Below are 23900 nucleotides of genomic sequence, written 5' to 3' on the forward strand. Positions count from 1 at the left end.
GTCCTGTTCAGGTTTTGAACTGGTTCAGACTCTGTGGAGAAGCTTCTGACAAAATGAGACCAATGACCTACTTTTTATTTTTTACTAACCTACATTTTACTGGGAGATGAGAGCTTTCTGTGGACTTGGTTTTTTCCAATCTTTGACAAACTAATTTTTTTTACTCATTTCTAGGTGCAGAAGATTTTTTTTCCTTCAGTTTTATCAAAACAGTGTTGTTGTTTTTAAAAGACAGACCAGAGTGAATGACAAAAACCCAACAACCAAAGCTTATTTGAAACATTTTTATTTAACGCAACTTACAGTCAAGCCAAAGAGTGAGCTATATGAAGTGATACGTATTCACATTATGGTCTAAAAGGGTTTACAGCATATCTTGTGTTCTGTAAGCAAAAGTGTTACCAAAAAAAAATATTAAAAGAAAAAGACAAGCTTACAGGTTCACACACAAGAGGATCAAGGAGCTTTTGCAGTGGATACGAAGAAAAGAATTCAGCAACATGAAGACCCTCACCAACACAGGAATGACAACCAAATCAGTTTTGGCATTTTACGGCTTAAATTAGGGAGAAAAGATGACGTGAATGGAGGGAGGCTTGAACTCATTCAGCTTTGTGCAGTAGGTTTTGCAAATAGACTTCAATCGCTTCCCTTTTCCATGACTCAAAGAGGATGTATTTTCAGAAAGGATGTTTAATCAACTTGAGAGTTCATGAATGATTGTCTTTTCAAAATAAAAGCTCGGTAGTGGACTACAATTCCAGGACAGACTCTACATTCATAAGAGGTAGATGGCATGGCGCTGACGACCAACCATGTGTCCGAGCTGCGTTTCTTCCACGCTTAAGGCTAAATAGAAAGCTCAGCTGTGGTCTGGAGCTCATGTTAGGACAGAAGCGTGGGGGCAGGGTTGGGAACAAGTGCAGATGCAGCATTTTTTTTTTTTTCAATGGCGGCAGAGTCAACAGCTGACTCCGCCCAATAATACATGTCTTCAGAACGAGTGATGGCACCTCACTAGTGAAGAATAAAGGTGTTGCTGTGTGCACAAAGCTGATTGTGACATCCAAACCTCCCTAAAATGGAAACAAATCAAAATGTGTGCGGAGATTATGAAGTACACCGAAGAGGAAAAACGTCAATGCAGCATATATCAGGCTTATGAGGTACTTCATGAATATATATACTTAGATATATAGATAGATATATCAACTTTTATTTTTTTTAGAAAAGCTTTCTAAACTTATTTAATTCTTATACTCCTATTAATAGCACAGAATACCTCGTCAGTTATTTGAATTTTTGCCCAAACCTTAAACGGGCTTTTTTTTTTTTTTACTTTTTTTTTTTTTATTCCTGTCAGGCTGCTTTGAAAGTGCAAAACAAAAATACTGATCGTTAAATGCAGCATCTACACACCAGGTTGCATAACAATAAAAACCATGACTTTTTTTTTCTGTTAAACTGGGTTCGATTTCGTCTGAAGTTGAAAACTTTTGGGCAAACGGAGATATCTGACAATACAGGCACATGTGAAGGAACTGCAAACTCAGTCTGGACTCAATCTGCAGTTTTGTGACCAAAAAAATACAAACCAAAACCTCCCATGACCTTTAGTCGACTGATCTGATGAGTATGATGGGTTTGTTCAAACCTGTATATTCCCTTTGTTAGTCATCCCCGATATAAATGGAGTCTACTGGTAAGAAAAGCAGAACTGAAAAGAGATTTATTGCGAACGGAAAAAAAGCATTTTCAACACTACACTAAAAAACAAAACAGGAAAAGCTGCGTCTACCTTGAACCTCATTTGTGCTGCCAGCCTTTGTACTGTTCCAAACCCAAACGTCAGCCTAATATTATAGTCCTCTTCCATTCAAACCTCCACATCAGCGCCAAGTCAATGACTATTCCGATGGCACATTAAAAACACATCCAGTCATGAAAATGGTGTAAATCCTAAATGATCCACTAAAACATTCTAGTTGTGAAAGATTTGGTCCCCTAAAACTAACCAACTAAAGTGACCAACCACTCCTCCTCCAACAAAAACTGGGCTCTCCAACGATGGCTTGTACTGGTTTGGTCACTACAACAGGGAATTTGCAGCCTTTTCTTAAAAACTTGGGGTATAGTTTAGCACCCAATCATGCTCTGAGGTAGTTAGAATTCTTACCCTTGTAAATGAAAAGCTAGTCATTCTGAGACTTGCTTTAAGAAGGGAAGAAATCTGGCTTGTGTGTTTGGATTCTGTAGGATCTGGTTGCTGGCGTTGGTTTGAAGCTTTGTAACAGTGAGGAGCTCATTTTCCCAAAAAACAAACAAAAACATTCTAACTTTCTTTGACCTGCTGGAGTCTCTGAGGCTTCACTCTGATCATCAACTACTACGTCGTCTTTATTTAATAATGAACTAACCTGGATCGACATTTCTACCTGCATCAAGCTACAGCCACACAGGAAAAGGTGGATTCACCAACATGAAACAACTCGGAACAAATAGGTTTAGAAAAAAACTAGAACGGAAACAAAAAGGATGTTAGCCCATTTTTACAGAGATGCTGCAGGTTCTAGGTAGTTAAGACAATCCAGACGTTCAAAAGCTTCATCTGGTAAAACCAATAACTAGGGGCTCTCCTCAGACATGTTGATATCCTGCTTGAATTTGTGCTCCATAAGGAATAACTAAAGTATGGAGACATGGACATAACATTAAAAAAAAAAAATCCCTCAAAATTAGTCATTTGTGGCAACAAATGTCTTTTTTGCACGTAAATTGGCATCATGTGGCCACAATTTTGTATTTCGTCGCCACAATTTAGCATTTTATTAGCATTTTGAGTGCAAAGGTTAGCATTTGTACGCAAAAACTTGCATTGGATGATAGTAAAACAGTCATTTGTGTGCACAAAATGCTAATTTGAGCACACAAATGATTCATTTGAACAAATCTTTTTAACTGTCATGTCTGGGGCTCCGTAGTGTAGCAATGCAAGTGAGCCTTTTGCACCCCACACTACTGCTAAACACTGGCGGTTATAAATATCATCCATCGAGTGCCACAGCAACACACACACACACACACAAAAAGATCTACAAGAACAAAAGTAATGATGTCAAATTAAGCTATACAAAAATGATGGATGCTTATTGGACGAGCAAAATTACAGCTGACTACAGGAACACGCTTTTTTTAATGGGTTTAAAAAGCCGAGCCTAGGAAAGGGCTTTACAGGACAACGCAGAGGCTGAAGCAAAAACAAACACACTGCTACACAATCATCACATCTATATCATTAGATATAGATTCTACACACAGCTTCTCTCTATAACACTGTGCACAAGAGGGATGCCAGAGCCAGAAAAACAAAGGCTCCTTTGTGCACACGTGAGAAATATTTGAGTGAATCAATTAGCAACGTCAGCTGTAATGTGTCAATTCAGGAATTATTTGAGGAAAACAAATAAAAATGGCAAATTAAAAAAAAAAGTAAAAAGAAGAAGGTAATATACACAAAACACAAAGTTGAGAGTAAATGTACTGGACAGCTAGCTTTTCAAATATTAAACAACCTAAAAAGACAACTTACATTCATATAATCTGAAGCTGGGAAAACAGGCTTAGCTCTACAAACTTTTCTATTTTATTCCTTTTGAAACAAGCTAAAGATTCTCTACAAGAGATGGATAAGCAGCAGACATAAAACGCGCTTAAACAGACCGGAACGTTCAGAGGGGTTGTTCTTTGTTCCTGGTTGAGTCTGAATCACACCAAGAACAACCGCAAAACACTTTGGAAATTTAGCGCCAGGTTCTTTCATAGCATTAGAAATGTAACGAGCAGAAAAGCTGCTCTGAAACATCAGGATAGACAAATTTAGTTTGCCCAGAGTGGAACCTACAGATTTTGGCCAAATGTTAAAAATAAAAATAAAATAAAATCCCAAAAGAGATGTGGATTTTGTCTAAAGGCTCGTTGGAGAGCCAGTTTTCCATAAGGACTTCCACAAACAAACGTATTTGCACAGCCTGGAGCCACATTCATCTCGGCTGCAGTAGAAGATTTTTCTGTAAACATAAAGCCTCTGCTGGCTCTCGATATGTAGGATCTGTGGCATTGGACTCTGGAGGCTTTTACCGAACTAGCATTACATCAAACCTCATCACTTTGCAGGCCGTCAAGAGCCCAAAAACCAAAGCAAATGTTGAGCTCAGGATAGAATTACCCCCATCAAGGTCCTGACAGGACGTCAGTTTGCGCTGAAGCTTTCTTAGCTCAGAAATGGGGAACAATCTGCATGGATATTTACTTCCAGCATCTCAACGCCCCGTTCAAACGGCTGTTTCCATCACATCCATAGCTGCCAGTTTACACAAGCTCAAACAGTTCGTCAACTTTGATCCTCAAACAGGAAAACAGTAGGAAAATAATCTCTTGGATCAGGCCTGGAGCCGGCGCTTTGGCGTTTAAACTGAAAGAACTGGTAATTTTTTTTTAGACCAGAATCACTTTGGTATGAAGAAGAAAACGCAGGACTGCGGTCTGTTGTATCTCACTTTGAAAAACAGTTTAAAGTTAAAAAGAAATGTCTTTAAATTAAAAAAAAATTTAAATTAAAAAAATGGCAGTGAGTTTGTCCACTTAATGTTGTAAATGCATGAATTGCTACAATTCTATGCTTGTTTGTTTAGTGCAAAAGCAACATTGTCAAAAGTTTCATTGCCAAAAAAAAAGAGCATCTGGTACTATATAAGGTGCTGGTGTAAGTAATGTAAAGCAAGAACAACAAACTCTTCCACCTATTAAAATCCACATCAAACTTTACAAGGCATTGTGTTCAATTAGTTTGGGTAAACGGCGTGCGCCACAAATGAAAGAAATCCTTTTGAGAGACAGAAGGTTGCAGGAATTACAAGGATTGGGCTCAACGTCTGCACGGGCCGAGCCGAACAGTGTCATGACGCTAAACATACAACACAACAGTCCTGAATTAGGTTGTTTTTGAACGATCCGCCTAACGGGCATTCCAGGACATTTTGGTGGGAAAGGAACCCGTCACTGGTGGGATACATCAGCTCTGCTTCTGCTCTTAAACTGCTCAGACCCAAAAGGGAGGTCTAATGTTAGTGTGCATAAGAGAAAGAAAAACAAGCAGGGAAAGCACACTTTTCAACACACAATCCTTTTCAAAGAAAAACACACACTTGGTAATCAGTTTTTGGGATAAAAGACAAAAAAAAATAAAATAAAATAAAACATTCAAGGAAATATGAAACCAAGAAAATGCAAATACCATGAAGCGTTTCAAACCCCTACTGTCAACGCGAGACTCAAACCTCGCCAGTCGGATAGCAGGAGTAATTATACAGAAATGGCCAGCGGTGTGATGTTACCATAACACTTAGAACAGGTAACAAGAGGTAGAACACACAACCATTTCCATGCAATTACACCAGCGTCTCACAACAGGGCCGAGCCTCCTGTTAAAAACACACATCGATAAGAACTATACCAAAAATTCTGCAATCAAAAGTGCATCCAATTGTACATGTTGTGACACCAGCACCGATACGAAATATATTTGACATCATAACAGTAAATATCAAGTACACGATTTTCAGAATGCCCCGCAAACACAGTCAGTCGGATTTCTTGTTGCTTTCCAAGTAATGAGTAGAAAGGAGACCTAGAAGTCCCGGGGGCGAAGGGTCCTCCAAATGATGAAGAGTCATTTACACACCCTTGAAGCCCTGTGAGCTAGTCCAGTGAGGAATCAAGGTGGTTTACAGTGAAAACTTTTAGCACCAAAGTTCTTGTTTGTTTTGTTTTTTTAAATGTCCTTTTGTGCTTCTACATGGTTTCCATATTCATCAGGTTTATAATCTTGTTTTGGCTAGGAAAGATTCTGTGTTACAAAAGGATACGCCAAAGCGTTTGGCTAGAAAATCCAAAGTTACCAATGGCCACATAAATACTTCATCTTGTAAGAAAGCCTCAAAGATGCAGAGAAGACAAACTACTAAAACGCTAAAAGAAAGACTGCAACACAGAAAGCCCTGATGTTCTACACCTATTTTACTTTGAAAAATGCGGGATGCTTCACATCAAAATCTCCTCGTTAGAAACGGTGCATAGTGAGAAAATAGACTACTCGCCTTCAACCAAAACTAGTCTCCAGCTTAGTAATAAAACTAATGCAGAATGCACAACATTAATTCGATCACTGAGACTGTAACAGTCTTAGATGACTAGATAGTTGCATTTTATATACAAATAGATCATTTAGATTACGTGGGCAAGTCTCTTAAAAAAGTACTAAAATTTTTCAACAGCCTCCATGGAAAGCTTATTCAAAATATACCTTATCTGCATCATGACTACATAGCAAAAGGATTCAGAAAAAGGTCATTTTTTTGTTTGTTTTTTTGCATAAACCTCAACCCTTTGTGCGATGACCGCAAACTCCAGTCCAGAGGTTGATTTCAAGATTATCGGTCAGTTCAGATCTAAAAACGTTGCAACTCCACCGTACCAAACTGCCTGGATACCGAGAAGCCACACCATTATCCTACCGTGAGATTGCAGAACTTTTTGTTTTTAACTTCTATATACATGATTAGAAGTAGGGTTGAAAAGAAAAACACATGAAAAATGTCTAAAGCAAAAGTCAGCTACATGCATAATCACTTAAAACAAAAGGTTTATATAAAAAAAAAAAAAAAAAAAAAGACTAAAAAGTAAAAGGGAGGCAAAAAGATTTCATCGCATTTCCCTCAGTCAGTTATTTTACATCTCATCAACACTGCTAAAAATATGCGTGTCGCTGTTGGGAACCGGTCCCGGTGAGAATCACTGGTGCATCGTGTTCAGTTCAAAATGATTAAAACAGGAAAAAAAACTGCTGCTTTGTCAGCCGGTGGAACATACCAACTAAAGGTTCTTTCATCGTGTTCGGCTTTAACTGTCCACTGGTACAAGCGCTGAAAACTCAGCCAATCAATTCATAAAGTGAAACAGATGTGACAAAAGAAGGATGGTCTTGATTGGCACACTTCCACACATAATGCCCTACAGAGGAAAACCCTAAAGAAGTCTCATTGCAGTAAGTACTTGTGTTCTAGCTGAAGTACCCATCTTGGTCAGTGCACTTCCATTTGATTGGCTGTCAGAGCTCAAGACCGTCCATTAACACCCTCATTTATTGATTTTTCTTTTCTTTCAAAGCACTAACAACTTAGAGAACCAAATCAGGAAGATTGTGGTGAGTAGCTACACCTATCAGTTCAATAACTACTTTAGCATCCTTTAAGATTCCTTGGTGTCTAGTTTGGCGACTAATAAAAGAATGCAGTCATTCTGAACGTGTGAACTCGTCTGTATCCCGCTACGTGCACCGTAGCAGCCGGCTTGATTTTGGTCAAAGGAAGCGACAGGTCTGGAGGGTGAGAGGATCGGAAACTGAACATGGCAGCGAAGGGAAGTGTGTTCCAGCACTCACAGACCCAGGCTGCGTCCTCTTAGGCAAAGTACATGGTGCGCAGCGTGTCCTGGTGGATCTGAACAGCCTTTGCCAGAGCTTGGTGGTCACGTCCGTTGCTCTGGCCTGATGTATGGCTGCCCTCAGCGCTGAAAGGAAAACACATTTATACAAACTCCATAAGGTTTGTGCACAGATGCGGCCGACAATAGGTCACAAATATGAAATATTTGTGTGTACCTGTCGTGCTCTTTGTCCACCAAATGATAGCGAGCTCGGAAAGCCACCAAATGGGCGTAGTAGGCTGGTGCTGGGATGGAAACCGAGCGAGTGCAGCGCACGTAGGTGTGGCACAGCTGATAAGTGAGGACCTGCAGTTCATCTGATGAGAAGTGGTTGTCGTCCCAAAGCACATGGTAGTGAGACGGCCTACTGGTTCCCTGCAAATAGAGCGCATTGATGAAGGCCTTCCCTCCATCAAACCATGCAGAAACGGAGAGAGCACAGGAAGGGCTTTCATTCAGTTCAGCCATTTTCCGTTGGTCTCTGACCTGAATGCCAGCATGACTGCAAAGGTAGAAGTCAAACTCTGATGGGTGAGTGATTTTGGTGTCCACCGTGGTCCCAGCAGGGATGTTGCCACTTTTCCCAACCTGCAAAACAATCAAAGGATACTTTGCTGAGCTGCAATCACAAAGAATGAAGGGTTCCATTCCAACATCCATCAATACCCTGAGGACTTTTTGGAAACTTGATAAAAGCAAAAACACCTCTTCATTGCAAACACCAGCAAAACTCTACAACACCTTGTGTTTGGGGAAATACTTCCTCAATGTTATTCAAAGGATTTTTGAATCAAACGGACCCTCTCATTCCTGTCCATACAGAAGAGCCGTGTGTGGTGTCTCTTCTGCACAACCACAAAGGTAATACCGGGCTGGTAATCCTTCTCCAGTTTGATGCAAGCCTCTCGGATGGCCAGCAGCTCATGCTGAAGAACCTAAAACAGATGAATGAAAAACATCACAAAGATACTATAAGCAGACACAGTAGAGCTGGGCGATAGGGCCAAAACATATTAAAATCTCTGATTTTTTTTTCATTCCAAGTTCCAAGTTCAAAAATTACACATGACAAATGTTTAACAAAAACTATTTTATTTTAACTTGCTCAAATATGCTCAAACACAGAGTTCTACTAAATACAAGCTGTAAGCATGTTTGTAGATCAATGCAGCTTTGCTCTCTGCTTTTGGCATTTTCCCATTGTCCATTAAGTGTTTTATTCTCTGTGATAAATGCGTTTTTTCTTCTCTTCAGCACAGCTGAAAAATAAAAAAAATGTACCCCCTGTACCCCATGAGTAGAGGGGTGTCAGTCTGACGAGAAGGGAAAGTTGTTGCTTAATTAAAAGTAAATTACAAAGGGTACAGACACCTCTTTAATGTCATCTAACTGTAAACTCAAATTTAAAGGACAGATTTACTAAGCAGAACCGTTGACGTCAGATCTTGAAGAATTTTGCCCCGGGGCTCGTTTAATACCGGGGCTCGGTACCCATCCCTAGGAAAGGGGCACGGTGGAGAACAATCACCAAAGCGGTTGCTTTGCATACAGCCAAAGACATGGTACCCATGTATACCGGGGAGAAGTTGGGGTTTGTTAATTTAATTAAAACCTTAGACCCCAGATATGAGCTGTATTGTTAATCCTTTAGAAAATGCTGCTACTCTCAAGGTGAATGTTTGTCTACTTTTAGTCTAGACTACAAAGTGTGACTGAAAATACAGCTGGGACTTTGATTCCAAGAGTGTGTTCATTTATTTACTATTCATCCCAGAAATGGAGGTTACATTTGTCTTCCGTTTCATTAAATAAAAGCAAAATTTGCTTTAAGTTAGGCCTGGGTAGAAAAAATTGATTGAATGAATTACTTCAAATTTTTTGTTACGGGCGATTTCAAAAATAACTAAATTGAGTTTTGTGTAATGGCGCATTTTTGGCTCCCCAGAGCTTCCGTAGCGTTAGTTTCACACAGCGGTATGGCCAGCGACAAACAACATCATACCACCAGAAAACAGCAAGCGACAACATGGCTAGCGGTGAGAGTGGAACGTTTGTTCCCAAGAAAGGAATAAAATCATCTGTTGCTTGGAACTGGTTAGTTTGCTGCCACAGACGTGTGGCAGCAACATCTGTGCCCCCCCACGCTGCAACATTTGCCTAAAGCCCATCGCAGTCAAAGGCTCTCACTCACTTTAGCGAGGCACGCCTATACAGTTAGTTCATTAGTTAGATAGTTAGTTGTTACTGTTATTTGTTAATAAAGAATACTGCGTTGTAATTATTACTTGTACTGGTCTTCATTTGAGACACGGCTGCCAGAGGATTTTTGGGAAAAGAAAATCTGGATTTTCCCAAAAATAAATCGTCCATAACAACAAATTTGAAAAAATCAATAAAATCAATTTATCGCCCAGCCCTAAGACACAAAATTCAAAGTTTTATGGTCAATCCTTTACAAGCATTACCTGGTTGAACTGGCCCTCAGAGATGCCATCTCGATAGTAAATGATCCGAGTGGGCTTGAAGCGTGTGGACTTGTAGAACTGGATCAGCAGCTCCCTCACCATGTTGGCCAGGTCTTGGATGATATCTTGGCGGTGCTGCTGCACTCGCACTGTGGCACAGTATCGACTGGGATGAGCATCCATGCTACCAACCACCTACAGAGCAGGAAAATAAGCTTTAAACGTCAATTTAAGCAGTGTACTGTAGATTATTCATGGAACTACAGACAACAACTTCAATAAATACGCTTTCAAAGCTGCTGTACAATTATAGTTGGTCAAGCAGGAGCAAACTACTGGTCACCTTGGAGCAACAGTCATTTTGGACATAATTATGAAAGGGAAAAACTAATAATAGCAGTGACATTTACATGATCTAGTAAATTAGTAAAAGATGAATTTGAATGTCACCCACAGCAGCAATGGAAGGTTTCTTTCCATCTCCAGCAGGGGGATGAGTCACATCTGAACCCAGGAAAATCACAGGCTGCTGGAAAACCATGGGCCTGGAAACGGAGGAGGCAAAAGCTCCAAACATTAAAACACAGCATGGAGTATTTTTAAGCCTCAAAAGAGTAAGAACAAAAGGCAAAATACACATTTTACTGAGGAACGAGTTAAAATGAGTCGTCACTTTACCTGCCCTGAGGGAGGAGGATGTTGTTGACTCCACCCAGCTTGACATTGATCTTCAAGCAGAGGTTGGAGAGAGTCTGGGGTGTGGTCTTCTGCACATTTTTGACCTGCACACACTGAGTCGCCATTCCAAGTACTGTATCCCCGACACGCTTCACCTCAGCTAGGAAATACACAACGTCAGAAAGATGTAAGGAATACTTTTTTTTTGCATCATAATTAGTGTACACCTGTTTAATGATCCCTTTAGAAAGACACACACCATGAGGGGCTCCACCTTTTCTTTTTACATCATAGTCCATTTAAACTAATATTAACTCATTTTAGCTTGTTAATTCCAGTAAGTTAAAAAATATATATTTTTCCATGGGGAATTCTACCACTTTAAATCCATAACATTACTTTTAACCACAAATCTTCTCTTTCATGTTGAACTGAACAGTTACATTAATAAAAAAAACCTGATCTTTTTAAAATACAAATCTACCTTTGACCAATTATGCATCGTTATAATCTTACACAAAACCGGATGTAAGAAAATTGCATCCATGTCCAACTCAGTGGGAGTGAAGAGAGTTCGCTCTGAGACTGGAGGGTCGTGAGTTCAATTCTCCTCTAAAAGATGGGACCCAATGCCTCCCTGCACCACATTCAGCATTAAAAGAGTTGGATTGGGGGGTTTAACCAACAAATGGTTCTGTCTGGGGCTCACTGCTCCCCCAGGGGATGGATCAAATGCAGGGAACAGATAAGCGGGACTTTAACTTACCATAGACGGGTGTCTTTCCAGGGAGGATGACCACCACCAGCTGAAGTCCCTGGTAAGTGTACTTGAGGTGTCTGAACATGGGCTCCACGCTGTCTGCTCCCTGGGCGTACTTGCAGAAGCATGGCTGACCTTGGATGGGCATCCCAGCATCGCGAGAGATCTTCCTTAGCTGATCAGTAAAAGCTCTGAGGAATAAAGACAGAAAATGGTTCAATATTTAAAAAGCCTTTGGACTCCGTTAAGCTTCAAATGAGAATCTACCTCGTCCAGCAAAGAAAAACATTTACTGTCAACAAAAACTTGAGCGTTTTAACCTCAAAAACTCTTCTTGTTTTTTTTGTTGTTAATTTAAAATTTTAAAGATTTCCATAACTTAAGACTACATAAAATAAATAAACCCCTTGATGCCTGAATTAATGTCCTGCTATGGAAAAAATAAAAAATAATTTTGCTTTCATGCAAATGCTCGATTAAAGTAGATTTGGAGCCGAAGTATCCTTATTATCAGTATCTTGATCCATATTTGCATCAATAGGCGTCAAGGGATTAAAGGGTCATTACCAATCAGTGCACTGTGAGAATCAGCTACACAAATCCTACAAGCACTCCCACTCCCACAAAGCCTCACAGACAGAACTGGACTGGATGCACAAGCAAAAACTGACTAACAGGACTTTTCTTAAAGCTCCAGAGTTTTGGGATTTGTTTCAGAAATCTCCGATAAAACAAAGATTTTGAGCTTTGTGCATTTCAAATCCGGCTGCAGAATATTTTGAGAAAAAATTTTTTTTAATCTCATTTTGAAAGTTTTAATTATTCTTTTTAAAACGTATAGCAGTAACTTTTGCTCCATATTGTTCCGCATTCACATCTTCGAGTGTTGGAGCTTAAAGTGCACCACATCATCTCGACCACACATGCTCCAATCGTGTTTATGAGTGGATTTTCATCAAACCAGTTTGGTGGGACACAAACATGACTTTTGAAGAGGATGCAGACACATCGTGAGAATGCGACTCACTTGAGTAGGAGTTCAGTGCACTGTCTCTGTGGGGCAAAGCAGGCGATGGCCCACACTTTGATCTCGATGCCAGTGTGGAACTGCTTGTTCCTCATGTCCCACACCCCCTGAATCGGTGTGGCGATTGCCTTGTTCTGCAAATTTAACAGCAGCATGTTTTTATTTTTCAGTGCTCAAAAAAAATGAAGACCACAACACAGACGTGCAGATCATCAGACGTACCCTGCCGCCGTACAGTATTGAAGGTGCTTGCAGGACGCGGCCGTTCACTTCAGTCATTTCATCTCGAACCATCACTCCAAACTCACGAACGTATGGGTCAGTGTTAAAGTTGGCGCTCCTCATCTAGAGACAAAAGAAAAAGGGATAATAAGTATCTCACTAAATGCCTTTATCAGGTTAACCATGAGCTGCAATTCATTTACAACTTCTATAGATTTATTGAAATGCAATATTTGGAAAAGGACCGATAGAGTAGATATTTTAACCCTCGTCATCTGGACCCCACAAGATAGCACAAGGGTTAAAAGGCAGCGTTCTTAAAGAAGCTGTTACACTTTGACAAATAACTTTTACTTCAGGAACACTCAGATGTATTTGCATCTGACAAACTCATTTGCCATTTGGGTTTTTGGTTAGATTGCATTTTATTTCTGCCAACATTTTGTTTTTCAAACTGTCATGACTGAATTAAATTTCCATCTTGGCATAGTTTCTTCAGACAAAAAATTTGAAAGGCATATGAAACTTTCAATTTTCTCAAGATGATGCTAAAGTGGCTTAATAGCTTCAAACTTTTGTTTTTTTTAGATCTGTTTCAATTTATGATATTTTTCAGGAACACAGATGTTTGTGTTGGTATTTCTCACCAGTTTGCTGATCTCATCCTGGCGGTCTGGTGCTGACCGGGCTGTGGCACGGATCATAGTGGAAGTCTGATTGTCTGTCAGCTTTTTGATGCAGCGCTGCCCTGCCACAATGTTACAAACCTAAACAGAGAATCCATTGTCATGTTTCTTGAAATGTTTCTTGGGTTTCAGAAAGTGAAACAGCAAAGACCAAAGGTAGATCTTACCTCTAGGGGGAGGTAGGTGTGCTTTTGCTCTTGTCCCACCTGTAAACATGGAAGGTGGGGATATCGCAGAATGAGCTTGTATTTGTCTTTAAAATACTGGGCTACTGTGCATTCGATTGTTTGGCCATTCTCCTGTTGCAAGGGGAACCTAGTGAGTAGGAGGAGAAAAACACAGCATTTGTTTTTATTAGCACTAGGAGACTTCTTTGCTGGATTCAAAAGTTCCATCTTATTTCTGTTTTTACAGGTGCAAGTTTTTCTGTTCATCCTGTCCTGTTATTCTCCTACACATGGTGCTCTAAGCACAACAGAGCAGCTTAAATGTCTGGGTTCAAATGATGGAAAAAGTACAGAGAATTTACGTTTGGTGGCTGGCTGGTCTTCTGGTAACGTTGCAAACTCTGTACTTCCTCTTCATCTGTCCACAGTGAGTTATCTCAACCTTGAGGCCTAAAAATGAGAAAAGCATTTAAAAACTGATAAATAATTGAAATGCTGATTATTTAAGTTTGTTTTAATAATGCTTTTTAGTTTATAACAAGAAAATAAGAAACGGATTAACTAATGAATTTAGCAAACATGAACTGAACGTTTTTTGGATTATAACTGAAGCTTTCTTACCTTTAATTTCTTTAGTAAATTTGACTCGTTGAGAGTCTGTTAAAGGCTTCTGTTGTTCTTCAATGCTCTTAAAATCCAAAACTTCACACATGAACTCGATTACAGGCTGAGCTTTGTAGAAAGCTGTGGCTGAAACTGCAAAAAAAAAATAAAGCAACCATACCGATGTAAGACAAACAGAAACAACTTTACTAAGCAGCTTTTGTCAAAGTGATATGATGCAGACTTTACCGTCGATGTTGAGCATCATTTTCCACAGGGAGGGCCTGACCGACTGATGGAAACCAAACCACACTTCTCTGCCACCTCCCAGAGGGTTTGAGCAAGCTTCTGAAGGAGTAAAGAAAGACCGCCCAACAGGGGTATACCTAAAAGACAACAGTCGGTGATAAGACGTCTGGTAAGGAGAGGTTTAAAGTCCCACTCTGATCATCTCCGTTTTCAAACGGTTCTGAACCAAGATGGAAACGGTTTCCTTTCAAAAGGCTTGTTGCATAGAACTGAAGTGCACCATGTGGCGCTCAGTGTGCCGTCACTGCTTCAGCAGCTCTTTGAGCACGGCTCTTTAAATTAGGATTGTGCCGTTTTCAGTTAAAATCAATAAACCTGTATGGTTTTCTAGGACAGTTTCTCCAGAGAAGCAGGAGTTGATTAGAAATGTGCCTCTCTGACGTGACTGGGACTATTGGCGTGGAGCAACCCCGCCTCCATTTTCCCTCCCGGTTGCTGAGAGCTCTCTGTTTTCAGGCTCTCCTGCCACCTGCTCCTCCCCCATTTGAGCTTACTATTATTTATACATTTTCTCAATCATCAGAAAATGTTAAAAACACCAGTTTCATCAGATTGGGTCTTGAACACAAACTCATGGCACATTATTTAAAAAAACTAAATTCAGATTTGATATATTCAGCTGACTTTCCTGTAGTGTGCTTGTGGCATCTTGTTTAATCCTAATCAAGAAGTGATAATCTTAACTAATTCCATGAGGAAACAGGCAGCGGCTGTGCACTGCTTAGGCATCATTTGGCCACATAAGAGAGCTAGACCAAAACAGGAAATGGCGATCCTTCCAACAACAATTAGAGACCTACCTCATAGAAGGCAAATGTCTCATGACCACATCCAAGGCTTGGATAGTCTCAAAGGGAACACTGGGAAGCCGCCCTGACAGAGCTTCGTGCAGAGCTTGCAGGCTAACGCAAGACACCCATTTGATGGCAACTTTAAAACTGCGGTCTTTGCCTTCGCCTGGAATAGTCACCTCCAGCTCCACCTACATGGTTCATACAAAATGCCACTGCTGAGACATTTTAACATTGAGAGGAAATCGTTTCAACTATAATGTAAACAACAAACCTTTTCTCTGCCTATGGGCAAAGCCATGGCAGTGTAGAGGTTCTTTCGCCCGTCGTACACCGGCTTCCGGTCCCCAAAGATCTGAGTTTTAAAGTGCTGGACCATGTGCTCCACAATTTCTCTGCAGACAAATTAGGCGAGTCAAGACAATCCCCATAAAATTACACACAATTCTGATGAGAGTTTAAAAAAAAGCAGACTTTGAACTCACCGATTCACCCTTCTGGGGCATTTTTCAGGTTTGATGTCTATGTCGTAATGGTAAACCTCCAATTTTGGGATTTCCATCTCAAAGAAATTGGCCTGGAGCTTGATTGTCCTGCCCATGGTGCCAAAGTCTGGCCGTGATGGCGGCTTGAACACATATTCTGGCACTGGGGAAGATGGGGGCTCTACAAAAAACAACAACAACAACAACAACAAAAAACGCAACAGTTGAAACAACATTATTACTACACACACAAAGTGAAAATGTGCTTTACGGCCCTGAGGTAAGTTTGCAAGAACCAGTTTGAAAGCAGGAACAAGCAACGGCTTGCATCTGCATGCATGTAAACATTTTGTGACCATAAGACTCCAGAGGAAATGGGAGCTTGACGTTGCATACCAAATCAAAAAACGGCCAACAACAGGTCAATCATAAACTTTAAAAGCTCTCGTACACCAGACAGTGTCACAAAAATATGTTAAATGCTCAAAAGAAACACAAAATAAATGCCTTTTAGAACATTTAGAAAAGAACACTGTCCTGTTTTTTTCCCGAGGTGGATTCTAGGAGTGTTGTCTAGTGCCGTGTTTTTCAACCAGTGTGCTGGGAAATTGCCCCCATTAACTGATCTAAAAACATTTCCCATCTCCAGGATATCAGCTCTGGGTTCATCCAGACAGGCCCTGATAAAACACTGAGTAGTTAGGAATATGAAAGATCATATAATACTTTTTTCTTTGTGTTTATTTAATTAAGACATTTTGATAAGAATAACGGTATCGCGATTTAGCTGCAGCTAAAGCTGTTTTAGGAAAAGTCCCGCCCCTTTAACTGTCTCCACCAATCATTCTTGGAGGCTCAATCACACGTCATCAGTCTGACCAATCAAAAGTGGTTAAAGGCTTCACTTCCTTGTTCCAATTCTGCTCATAAAGTTGCTCAGTTCTAACAAAAAATACCAGCTAAATCTCGTCTTTATCAGTGTAGCTTTCCACAGAATCCGGTATCAGACCGTGGAACAAGTGAGCAAAACTATGAAGCTCAGAGACGCTAGTCTGTCTGGGTTCGGCGGCTATTTGCACTACATCTCCCATGATCCATTGGGTTAAAGTGACAGCATCTCAGCGTACAATGAGTCTTACCTGTTACACGTCTTGAAAACCACAACGAACACACAAACAGTTTTTAAATCTTGTAACTTAACTTTTATTACATCTTTTAGAAGCTGCAACTTCCTGCTTTTTCTGCCACAATTATCATAAAAATGCATGTGAGATAGCGGAGGGGCTATAGATCAATACTGACTATGAGTTTCTCCTTTTTTTTTTGGATGCTGGTGTGCCGCGGGATTTTTGTCAAGGTTAACGTGTGCCGTGGCTCAAAAAAGCTTGAAAAACACTGGTCTAGTGATCAGTACCTGTAAAGTTATTATCAAAACAGGAGTATCTTGTATAGCCTTGCCTTTTTGGTGTCAATTTGACGCATTATGTTGTTAAACCCAAATCCCTAAACAGTTTTTGTAGGAGAAGCATTTGACTTTATTTATGGAGAGATAATACTTCAGTGCCTAAAGAAAACATTTGCAGTACGAACGTTCAAAACCCTATGAGATGTGAAAATGTCCCTTTTTAGAAACTGTACTTAATTAATGTCATGAACACCACTGCAAAAGTAACAATAATCATGTTTTGCAGTGAAATTCAAAAGAATTCACTTGGTTCATTTTAGGAGGTCTCACTTGCTTATCACTTTTACAGTACCACAGCCCATAATCAAGGAAGTCTTATCAACTTACACACAGAAGGTATTAAACAAGCTGGCAATCTCACACAACAGAAGACACCCAAACCCCTGTAAATAGCCCCCCACTGCAGCATTTTTTCCTAAAGTTTTAGCTTACCGCCAAAAACCTGTTCTATGAGCTTCGCTCATCTACCAGCTTGATAGGTTTTCCCCCCTCCTGACTATGTAAACAAAAAAAACATTTAGATATATTTGTTTTCTACATGAGAAAATTAATGATTAAAAAACAACCATTTAGCTTTGACAAATAGCTTTTATTCTGATAAGAACTCATTTATTTAGACGAGATCTACATTCTTTTCCTCATTCCTTCTCTCTCCAAACTACCAGAAGCACATGAACGACGATTGGTGACAAATTCTGAATCTTCTGCAGCATCTCTAAATATTTAAGTATTATTATAACAAATTGGGAGCTTAAAACTTAAAATATTACGATCCAGGAGGCTACTGGGTTTGTTAGAATCAAACACTTTGTAATACGTTTTAAATATTAAAATGTTAAATACAAACAATTATATATACTTGGTTCTAAACGGTTAATGAAATAAATTTGAACTTGATAAACACAAGATTGAGTGATCTGTTATTTTAACCTTCGATGGCAACGTTTTTGTTCAACAACGTCAGTGTCATTTCAGTTAAATAAAATAGTTATTTTTATATCTAAATTTACATCAAGTGTAATAAGTATAGTGTTAGATTGAGGAACAGATCATGGCGTGGCCACCCGTTATCACGTTAATTTTAATAGAGACGAATATAAATAGACATTTTTTTCTATTTATCACTACCCAAACAAACGTGTGCTTTGCTAAATGGTTGTTAAACTTAAAAAATATATATATTCACGAAGGTATTAGTAGAATTTTTGTGGGAAACCAAAGCGCCATGCAAGCTAACCCGGCTAGCAGTTGCTGTAATTTAGCTAAGCTCGTTGAGCGAGTGAGGATTCTTTGTCACAACATATGTGGGTATTTATTAACAATTTTTCAAATAAAACAAAACTGAATGGTTTTTCACTAACTGTTGTTGCCATGTGTTACAACAATGCAGAGAACGCGTCTGTTTTTGTCATTTTCTTAAGCCGCATCTTTTAGCCGATGCTAACGGTAGCTTACCTCCTCCAGCAGGATACATTTTGTCGACTTTTTGTAGCGTTTGTTGTGGACGTACAGATGCTCCACTTTACAAAGGCGGAGCTGTGGCCAAACTCATGCGTAGACAACAAGTATCTATGCGCCCAATAAAAAAATGAGAAAACTAAGGTAAAAAATAAAGCTTTTTAGTCAGCCCAGTGGTAAATATTTGGAGTCGCTCATCCTCGGCAGGACCCCATCCCCCTACCACACAAACGGGAGAAGCAGAGAGTAAACAGAAATCAGAAGCGCGGACCAAGAGAACTCCCTGCCGTGTACTTCCGCTTTAAGCCGCATTGGCCAGCTCAAACATGGGACATTCTTTGCTTTGGCTCTACAAAACGCACAATTAAACCTAATTCCAGGTTATGTAAATGTTATATGTTTAAAAATGTGTTTTACTGCGATCATTTCACATGAGGTAAATTTATCAAAATAAACGTAGCAAGGCAATGAAAAAAAGTCGACGAAGATTCTTTGATGCCTTTATATCCATAGATATGACTAATTACCGACAGTTAGTCTTTCTTTACAGACATAAAGAGTAAGAAAAAAAGATATAAAGAAAACAGAAACTTTTTATAGTAAGTTCAAAGAGTTAAAGTATGATCAGTAAATATCAGTAAACATATCTTAAAGTTATTTTTGGTGTTTTGTTATTTTTGTTTATTTATTTATACTAAAAACAATTATTTATTTAACTGAGTGAACGACTTCCAGTCATATTATGACCATGAATGAGTGAGAGTTATAACATTATCTGTGAAACTGCGATCGAAAGATTCATGTCGATTAAATTAGAGTATGTCGATCTTTAGTGACGTCAGAGGTCAATTCAAATTCTCTGCTTCAAAATTTCGATTTGTATTTGCAGTCTAAAGAACGACAAATTACCAAACATATGTCACTATTAACTTATTCTTTTTTTTTTTTATAAAAGCACAGAGGCTACATTTTGCTACAGGCAAAAAAAGAAGGAAAAAAGGGGGAATAAACCGGAAACAGATAAGTAAAGATGGGTAAGTATTTCCGGGGTATTTGTAGCTGATTTTTTTTTTTTACTACGAACATTTTTTTTCTTTGTTTTGTTTTTTCAAAGTTATTTATTTATATATAAACAAAGTTAGGGTAAGCACACGTTTTAAATGCGCATACAAGAAAACAACTAGAATAAAATCAAGATAATAAAATTACAAGAGTTTTGAAATATTTAGATAAATTTCTGTAATTTTCTTTTTTTTTGTTTCAAATGCATTTAGGACACTTAAAATAAACAGAAAAAAGAATTTAAAAAAGATACTAAACAAAGGGCTGTTTTCCCTTTACAGAAATAGACCTAACAATAACATTTTTGTTTGTAATATGAGGGTCTATGTACTACATGCCTTGCTTTTAACAAAAAGCTAAACCATTTGCTGGAATCACAATGTTGGCCTTGAACAGCTTAGTAAAAAGCAATTTTTTTTTTTTGGAATTGACGTTGAAGCAAAAATTTAAGAACATTACAATACAAATGCAGCTAAAATAAAATAGTATTGTATAAATTCAACAGGTCTCCTTTAACCCTGCAAAGCAATATATTTCTCCCATTTTTTTTGTTTCTTCATCTTGTATGTTTGTATATTGCGTTATTATAGCACCAGTACTTGCTGTGAGTGAAGGCCGCCCTCCCTCGGTGACTTGACGTTTGAGTTCGTGCTTCAGTAGATTATAAGGGTTACAACCGTGAGTGTATTTTACCCACGCACAGAAAAGAGAAGTCAGATGATGAGAAGGTTTTTTTGTTTTTGTTTTGTTAGTGATCAGTAGATTGCAGTACCCGGGTTTCTCCATTTGTGTGCGCTGTTCACCACTGAAAGGGGGTTAATGCCCGACCATAGATCTGCCTTATTCATTTTAACGTTAAGAATACATTTTTTTTGTTCAGCAAATTTATGTTTATTTGTTGAATAAATGGTTCGACTATATTAATTTTTCAGAAAATCTTCCGGGAAAATAATATTTAAGCAGTGAAACGTTTTTATTAAATAAAGACAAAGAAAACAAACATGTATTGTTTTTTTTAAGGATAAACAAAATGAAAAAATTCTAAATAAGTGCATTTGACTATGAATAAATGAACAGAATAATGTTTTGTTTGTTTAAATAACATGCATCAATAAAAGTCGGTTAACATAATCGGTTTTATCTTCTGCAGGAGCATTTTTGATAACCTCTGATGAATTTACAACACTTTAATTGCTCTGCTTGATTGAAAGAATTAAAATCATAACAATGTAGACCCGAACCCGTATGGTTTCCCCCTTCTTAAGGAAGCTGGCTGAGGACATTGGGTGTAGCTGTGTGTGCGCGCACCCTGGCCAATGGAACCAGATCCTCCCTGCAGTGCGTAAGAGCGCGATTTAGGATTTAACCAAGTCTTTGCTGCAGGGTTGGTTGCAGTCTTTAGCAGAGCCCGTCGGCCTGAGAGCCTCTTAGCACAATGACAGTGTAGTCTTGGAGAGTCCTGATTGCCTTTTTTTTATTAATTCAAAGAAAAAAAGAAGAAGAACTCACATTTTGCCTCACTTAAGCATGACCGGAGTTTTCGATCGGAGGATCCCGAGTGTGAAACCTGCAGATTTCCAGAGCTCTTTTCAACTCTCCGCCATGCATCATCCGTCTCAGGAATCTCCTACTCTACCCGAGTCCTCAGCCACGGATTCTGGCTATTACAGTCCAGCCGGTGGAGTCGCTCACGGCTACTGCTCCCCCAGCTCCACTTCATACGGGAAGTCTCTCAACGCTTATCAGTACCAGTACCCGGGTGTCAACGGATCTGCTGGAAATTACTCCACCAAGTCTTACAGTGATTACAGTTCGTACACGACCCCCGCGTACCACCAGTATGCCGGGACTTACAACAGAATACAACCCCAGCCAAGTCCACAAGGTGCGGGCCCGAACGCCTTACTGACGCTTGGTAAAATTTCACGTTTTGTGACAGAATTTCTATCAAAAAACTGATAAACGTTTGAGATTTCATTGTTGATCCTTTCTTATTTTTATTGAAAAAAGATTCTAAAAAAACAGGCTACCCTTTTCAAATATGTTTTTATTTTTGGATTAATTTGGAGCATCCTAATCCACATAAAAGCTTTTTTTTTTTTTTTTTTTTACAAAATAACTTGGCAAATTGACTGACGCTCATGCTTTTTTTTTTTAAATTGCTTTAGCAGAAAAGGAGATTAGTGAACCAGAGGTGAGGATGGTGAACGGCAAACCGAAGAAAGTGAGAAAACCCCGAACAATTTACTCCAGCTTCCAACTGGCCGCCCTGCAGAGGAGGTTCCAGAACACGCAGTACCTGGCATTGCCGGAAAGAGCCGAGCTGGCTGCGTCGCTGGGACTTACTCAAACACAGGTGATTGATTTATTTGTTAAAAGAAATCTCTAAAGTATGGGCGTTTTAAATTAGAAATTGTGTTTTTTGTTTGTTTTTTTGTCCATGATGTGTGCGTTTTTACGCATCGTGCGCCTTTTTGGAGCTCCATGTGCCAAAATACTAATTGTCTTTCTTCTTCTTTTTTTGTTTTTGTTTTTTATTTGTTTGTTTGCTTATGTTTGCATTTCCAAGGTGAAAATTTGGTTCCAGAACAGAAGATCAAAAATGAAGAAGATCATGAAAAACGGCGAGCTTCCACCGGAGCACAGCCCCAGCTCCAGCGACCCCATGGCCTGCAACTCCCCACAATCCCCGGCTGTTTGGGACACGCAGGGCCCCTCCAGGTCGCACAACCTTCAGCCACAAAGCCTCAACACAGCGCCTTCTAATTTTTTGGAAAGCACGGGCTCGTGGTACACCCCCACCGGCGCCTCAATGACTTCTCATCTTCAGACCCACAACTCGTTACAGCACTCGTTGGCTCTTGGAGCTGGGACGTTATATTGAAAAAAATGGGGGGAAAATCCTGTTGTTCATTTCAAATATTCCCCTTCTCCTTCTGTTGGACTTGTGTTCACATTTCAGAGGAATATGCAATGTATTTGATGACAGTCATAGAGGAAACGTGTAAAATGTGTAAATGTGTGCATGTAATTTATTGCATTTTGGAAGTCTATTAAACGTTTAAATGGACAGTGCTTTGAAAGCTTCAGTGTCCTTCAGTGACTTTGCTGCTCCAGCCTCTGGAAACGTAAAACTCAGACCAATGATGCTCTTGCGCTTCTTGTTGGTTGTAAATCACAGCCGAATAGAGCCGTCAGTCTTTAACATCCCATTTTTTTTGTCTCACTAAGGCTTAACTGTTGCTAATTTTCGCAGAAAAACAAAAAAATCTTTTTACTTTTGCATTATAATTTCGTCTCATCTCCTTCAATCAAGGTGAAATAAATGTTACCAAGAAAGAGAATGCATTTACAGATGTGAATACATTTTAGAAAATAAAATAAGGACAAATGCTCCACTTTTCTTGCAAGAATCGTGGCATTTTATTCAGCTTAATAAAAGAATAGGCTATTGGGGACATTTTGTTGGTTTGTATTTTTCCTATGTTTATTATCATTATTATTATTGTTGTTGATGATATAGCCCATATAAAAAAAACATTTTTAAATACATTCCTGTGACTGGGCGCTTTCCCGCTCGTCTCCATAGAAAAAAGCCTGCTTTTCACAGCAGACAGTCTGCTGGCGTTCTCGCTCTGCCTCCCCTACAATTAGCAGCTTTGAATGGCAGAAAGAGGCGAGGGGGGCGGCCCACACATCTGAGACAATCCGCATTCCTGTGGGGGTAGACCGGCTCCACAGCTCTGCCACTCCTGCGGCCGCAGCCCACCTTTCAGGTAAATTGAAAAGGTAGAAAGAACGAGGCAGAGAAAGGTTGGGGTACATTTTCCTTTGTGTTTGTAGTGACGCTCCAAAGGCGCGTTTCCACTTCAAAAATGCGCTGGGGATTTGAAACTAATTAAATTTACCAGAACATATTCGAGGGGAAGATAACGCGTTGTGCGTAAAAGGAAAAAAAATATAGAAGCAAAAAAAAAAAAAAAACATGTCCTGCCTGTCTTTATGAATCACGTAGGTTCAGTCACGCTGCTTCTGCTGACCCGCACACTGACCCATGTCACCATTTCCACCTGACAGAGTGGCCCCTCTGCGCGCATGCGGACGGGCGTGATGATGATAAAATGCAACAGACCTCACTTTTCTTCAGCTGCAACCCCCCCCCCCCCCCTCCTCATCCATC

At 39.5% G+C, this 23900-nt stretch overlaps 2 protein-coding genes across 6 annotated transcripts; one reads left to right on the top strand and one right to left on the bottom strand.

The window, feature by feature from the left end:
* Positions 1-1323: 1323 nt before the first annotated feature.
* ago2 (argonaute RISC catalytic component 2) lies at positions 1324-21547 on the bottom strand. Of its 2 annotated transcripts, none has more exons than XM_078955377.1 (19): positions 21230-21547; positions 15736-15916; positions 15525-15645; positions 15260-15441; positions 14400-14536; positions 14169-14303; positions 13910-13997; positions 13548-13695; positions 13342-13461; positions 12695-12817; positions 12473-12606; positions 11452-11636; positions 10686-10845; positions 10462-10552; positions 10008-10202; positions 8343-8477; positions 8029-8130; positions 7718-7917; positions 1324-7626 (listed from the first exon to the last, which is right to left on the bottom strand). In XM_078955377.1, the coding sequence occupies exons 2-19, from the start codon at positions 15849-15851 to the stop codon at positions 7518-7520; spliced, it is 2481 nt and encodes an 826-aa protein (XP_078811503.1). In that variant the 5' UTR covers positions 15852-15916; positions 21230-21547; the 3' UTR covers positions 1324-7517. The 2 variants fall into 2 exon arrangements, with proteins under 2 accessions (XP_078811503.1, XP_004073883.1); XM_004073835.5 differs by lacking the exon at positions 21230-21547 and adding an exon at positions 18656-19660.
* dlx5a (distal-less homeobox 5a) lies at positions 21248-22795 on the top strand. Of its 4 annotated transcripts, none has more exons than XM_004073846.5 (3): positions 21248-21635; positions 21889-22076; positions 22290-22795. In XM_004073846.5, the coding sequence occupies exons 1-3, from the start codon at positions 21248-21250 to the stop codon at positions 22602-22604; spliced, it is 891 nt and encodes a 296-aa protein (XP_004073894.1). In that variant the 3' UTR covers positions 22605-22795. The 4 variants fall into 4 exon arrangements, with proteins under 4 accessions (XP_004073894.1, XP_011479146.1, XP_004073893.1 ...); XM_011480844.4 differs by having other exon boundaries at positions 21892-22076; XM_004073845.4 differs by having other exon boundaries at positions 21248-21605.
* The last annotated feature ends 1105 nt before the right edge of the window (positions 22796-23900 follow it).

This window comes from Oryzias latipes, chromosome 11 (genome assembly GCF_053564925.1).
Source record: "Oryzias latipes strain Hd-rR chromosome 11, Olatipes_Hd-rR_3.1".
Lineage (NCBI taxonomy): Eukaryota > Metazoa > Chordata > Actinopteri > Beloniformes > Adrianichthyidae > Oryzias > Oryzias latipes.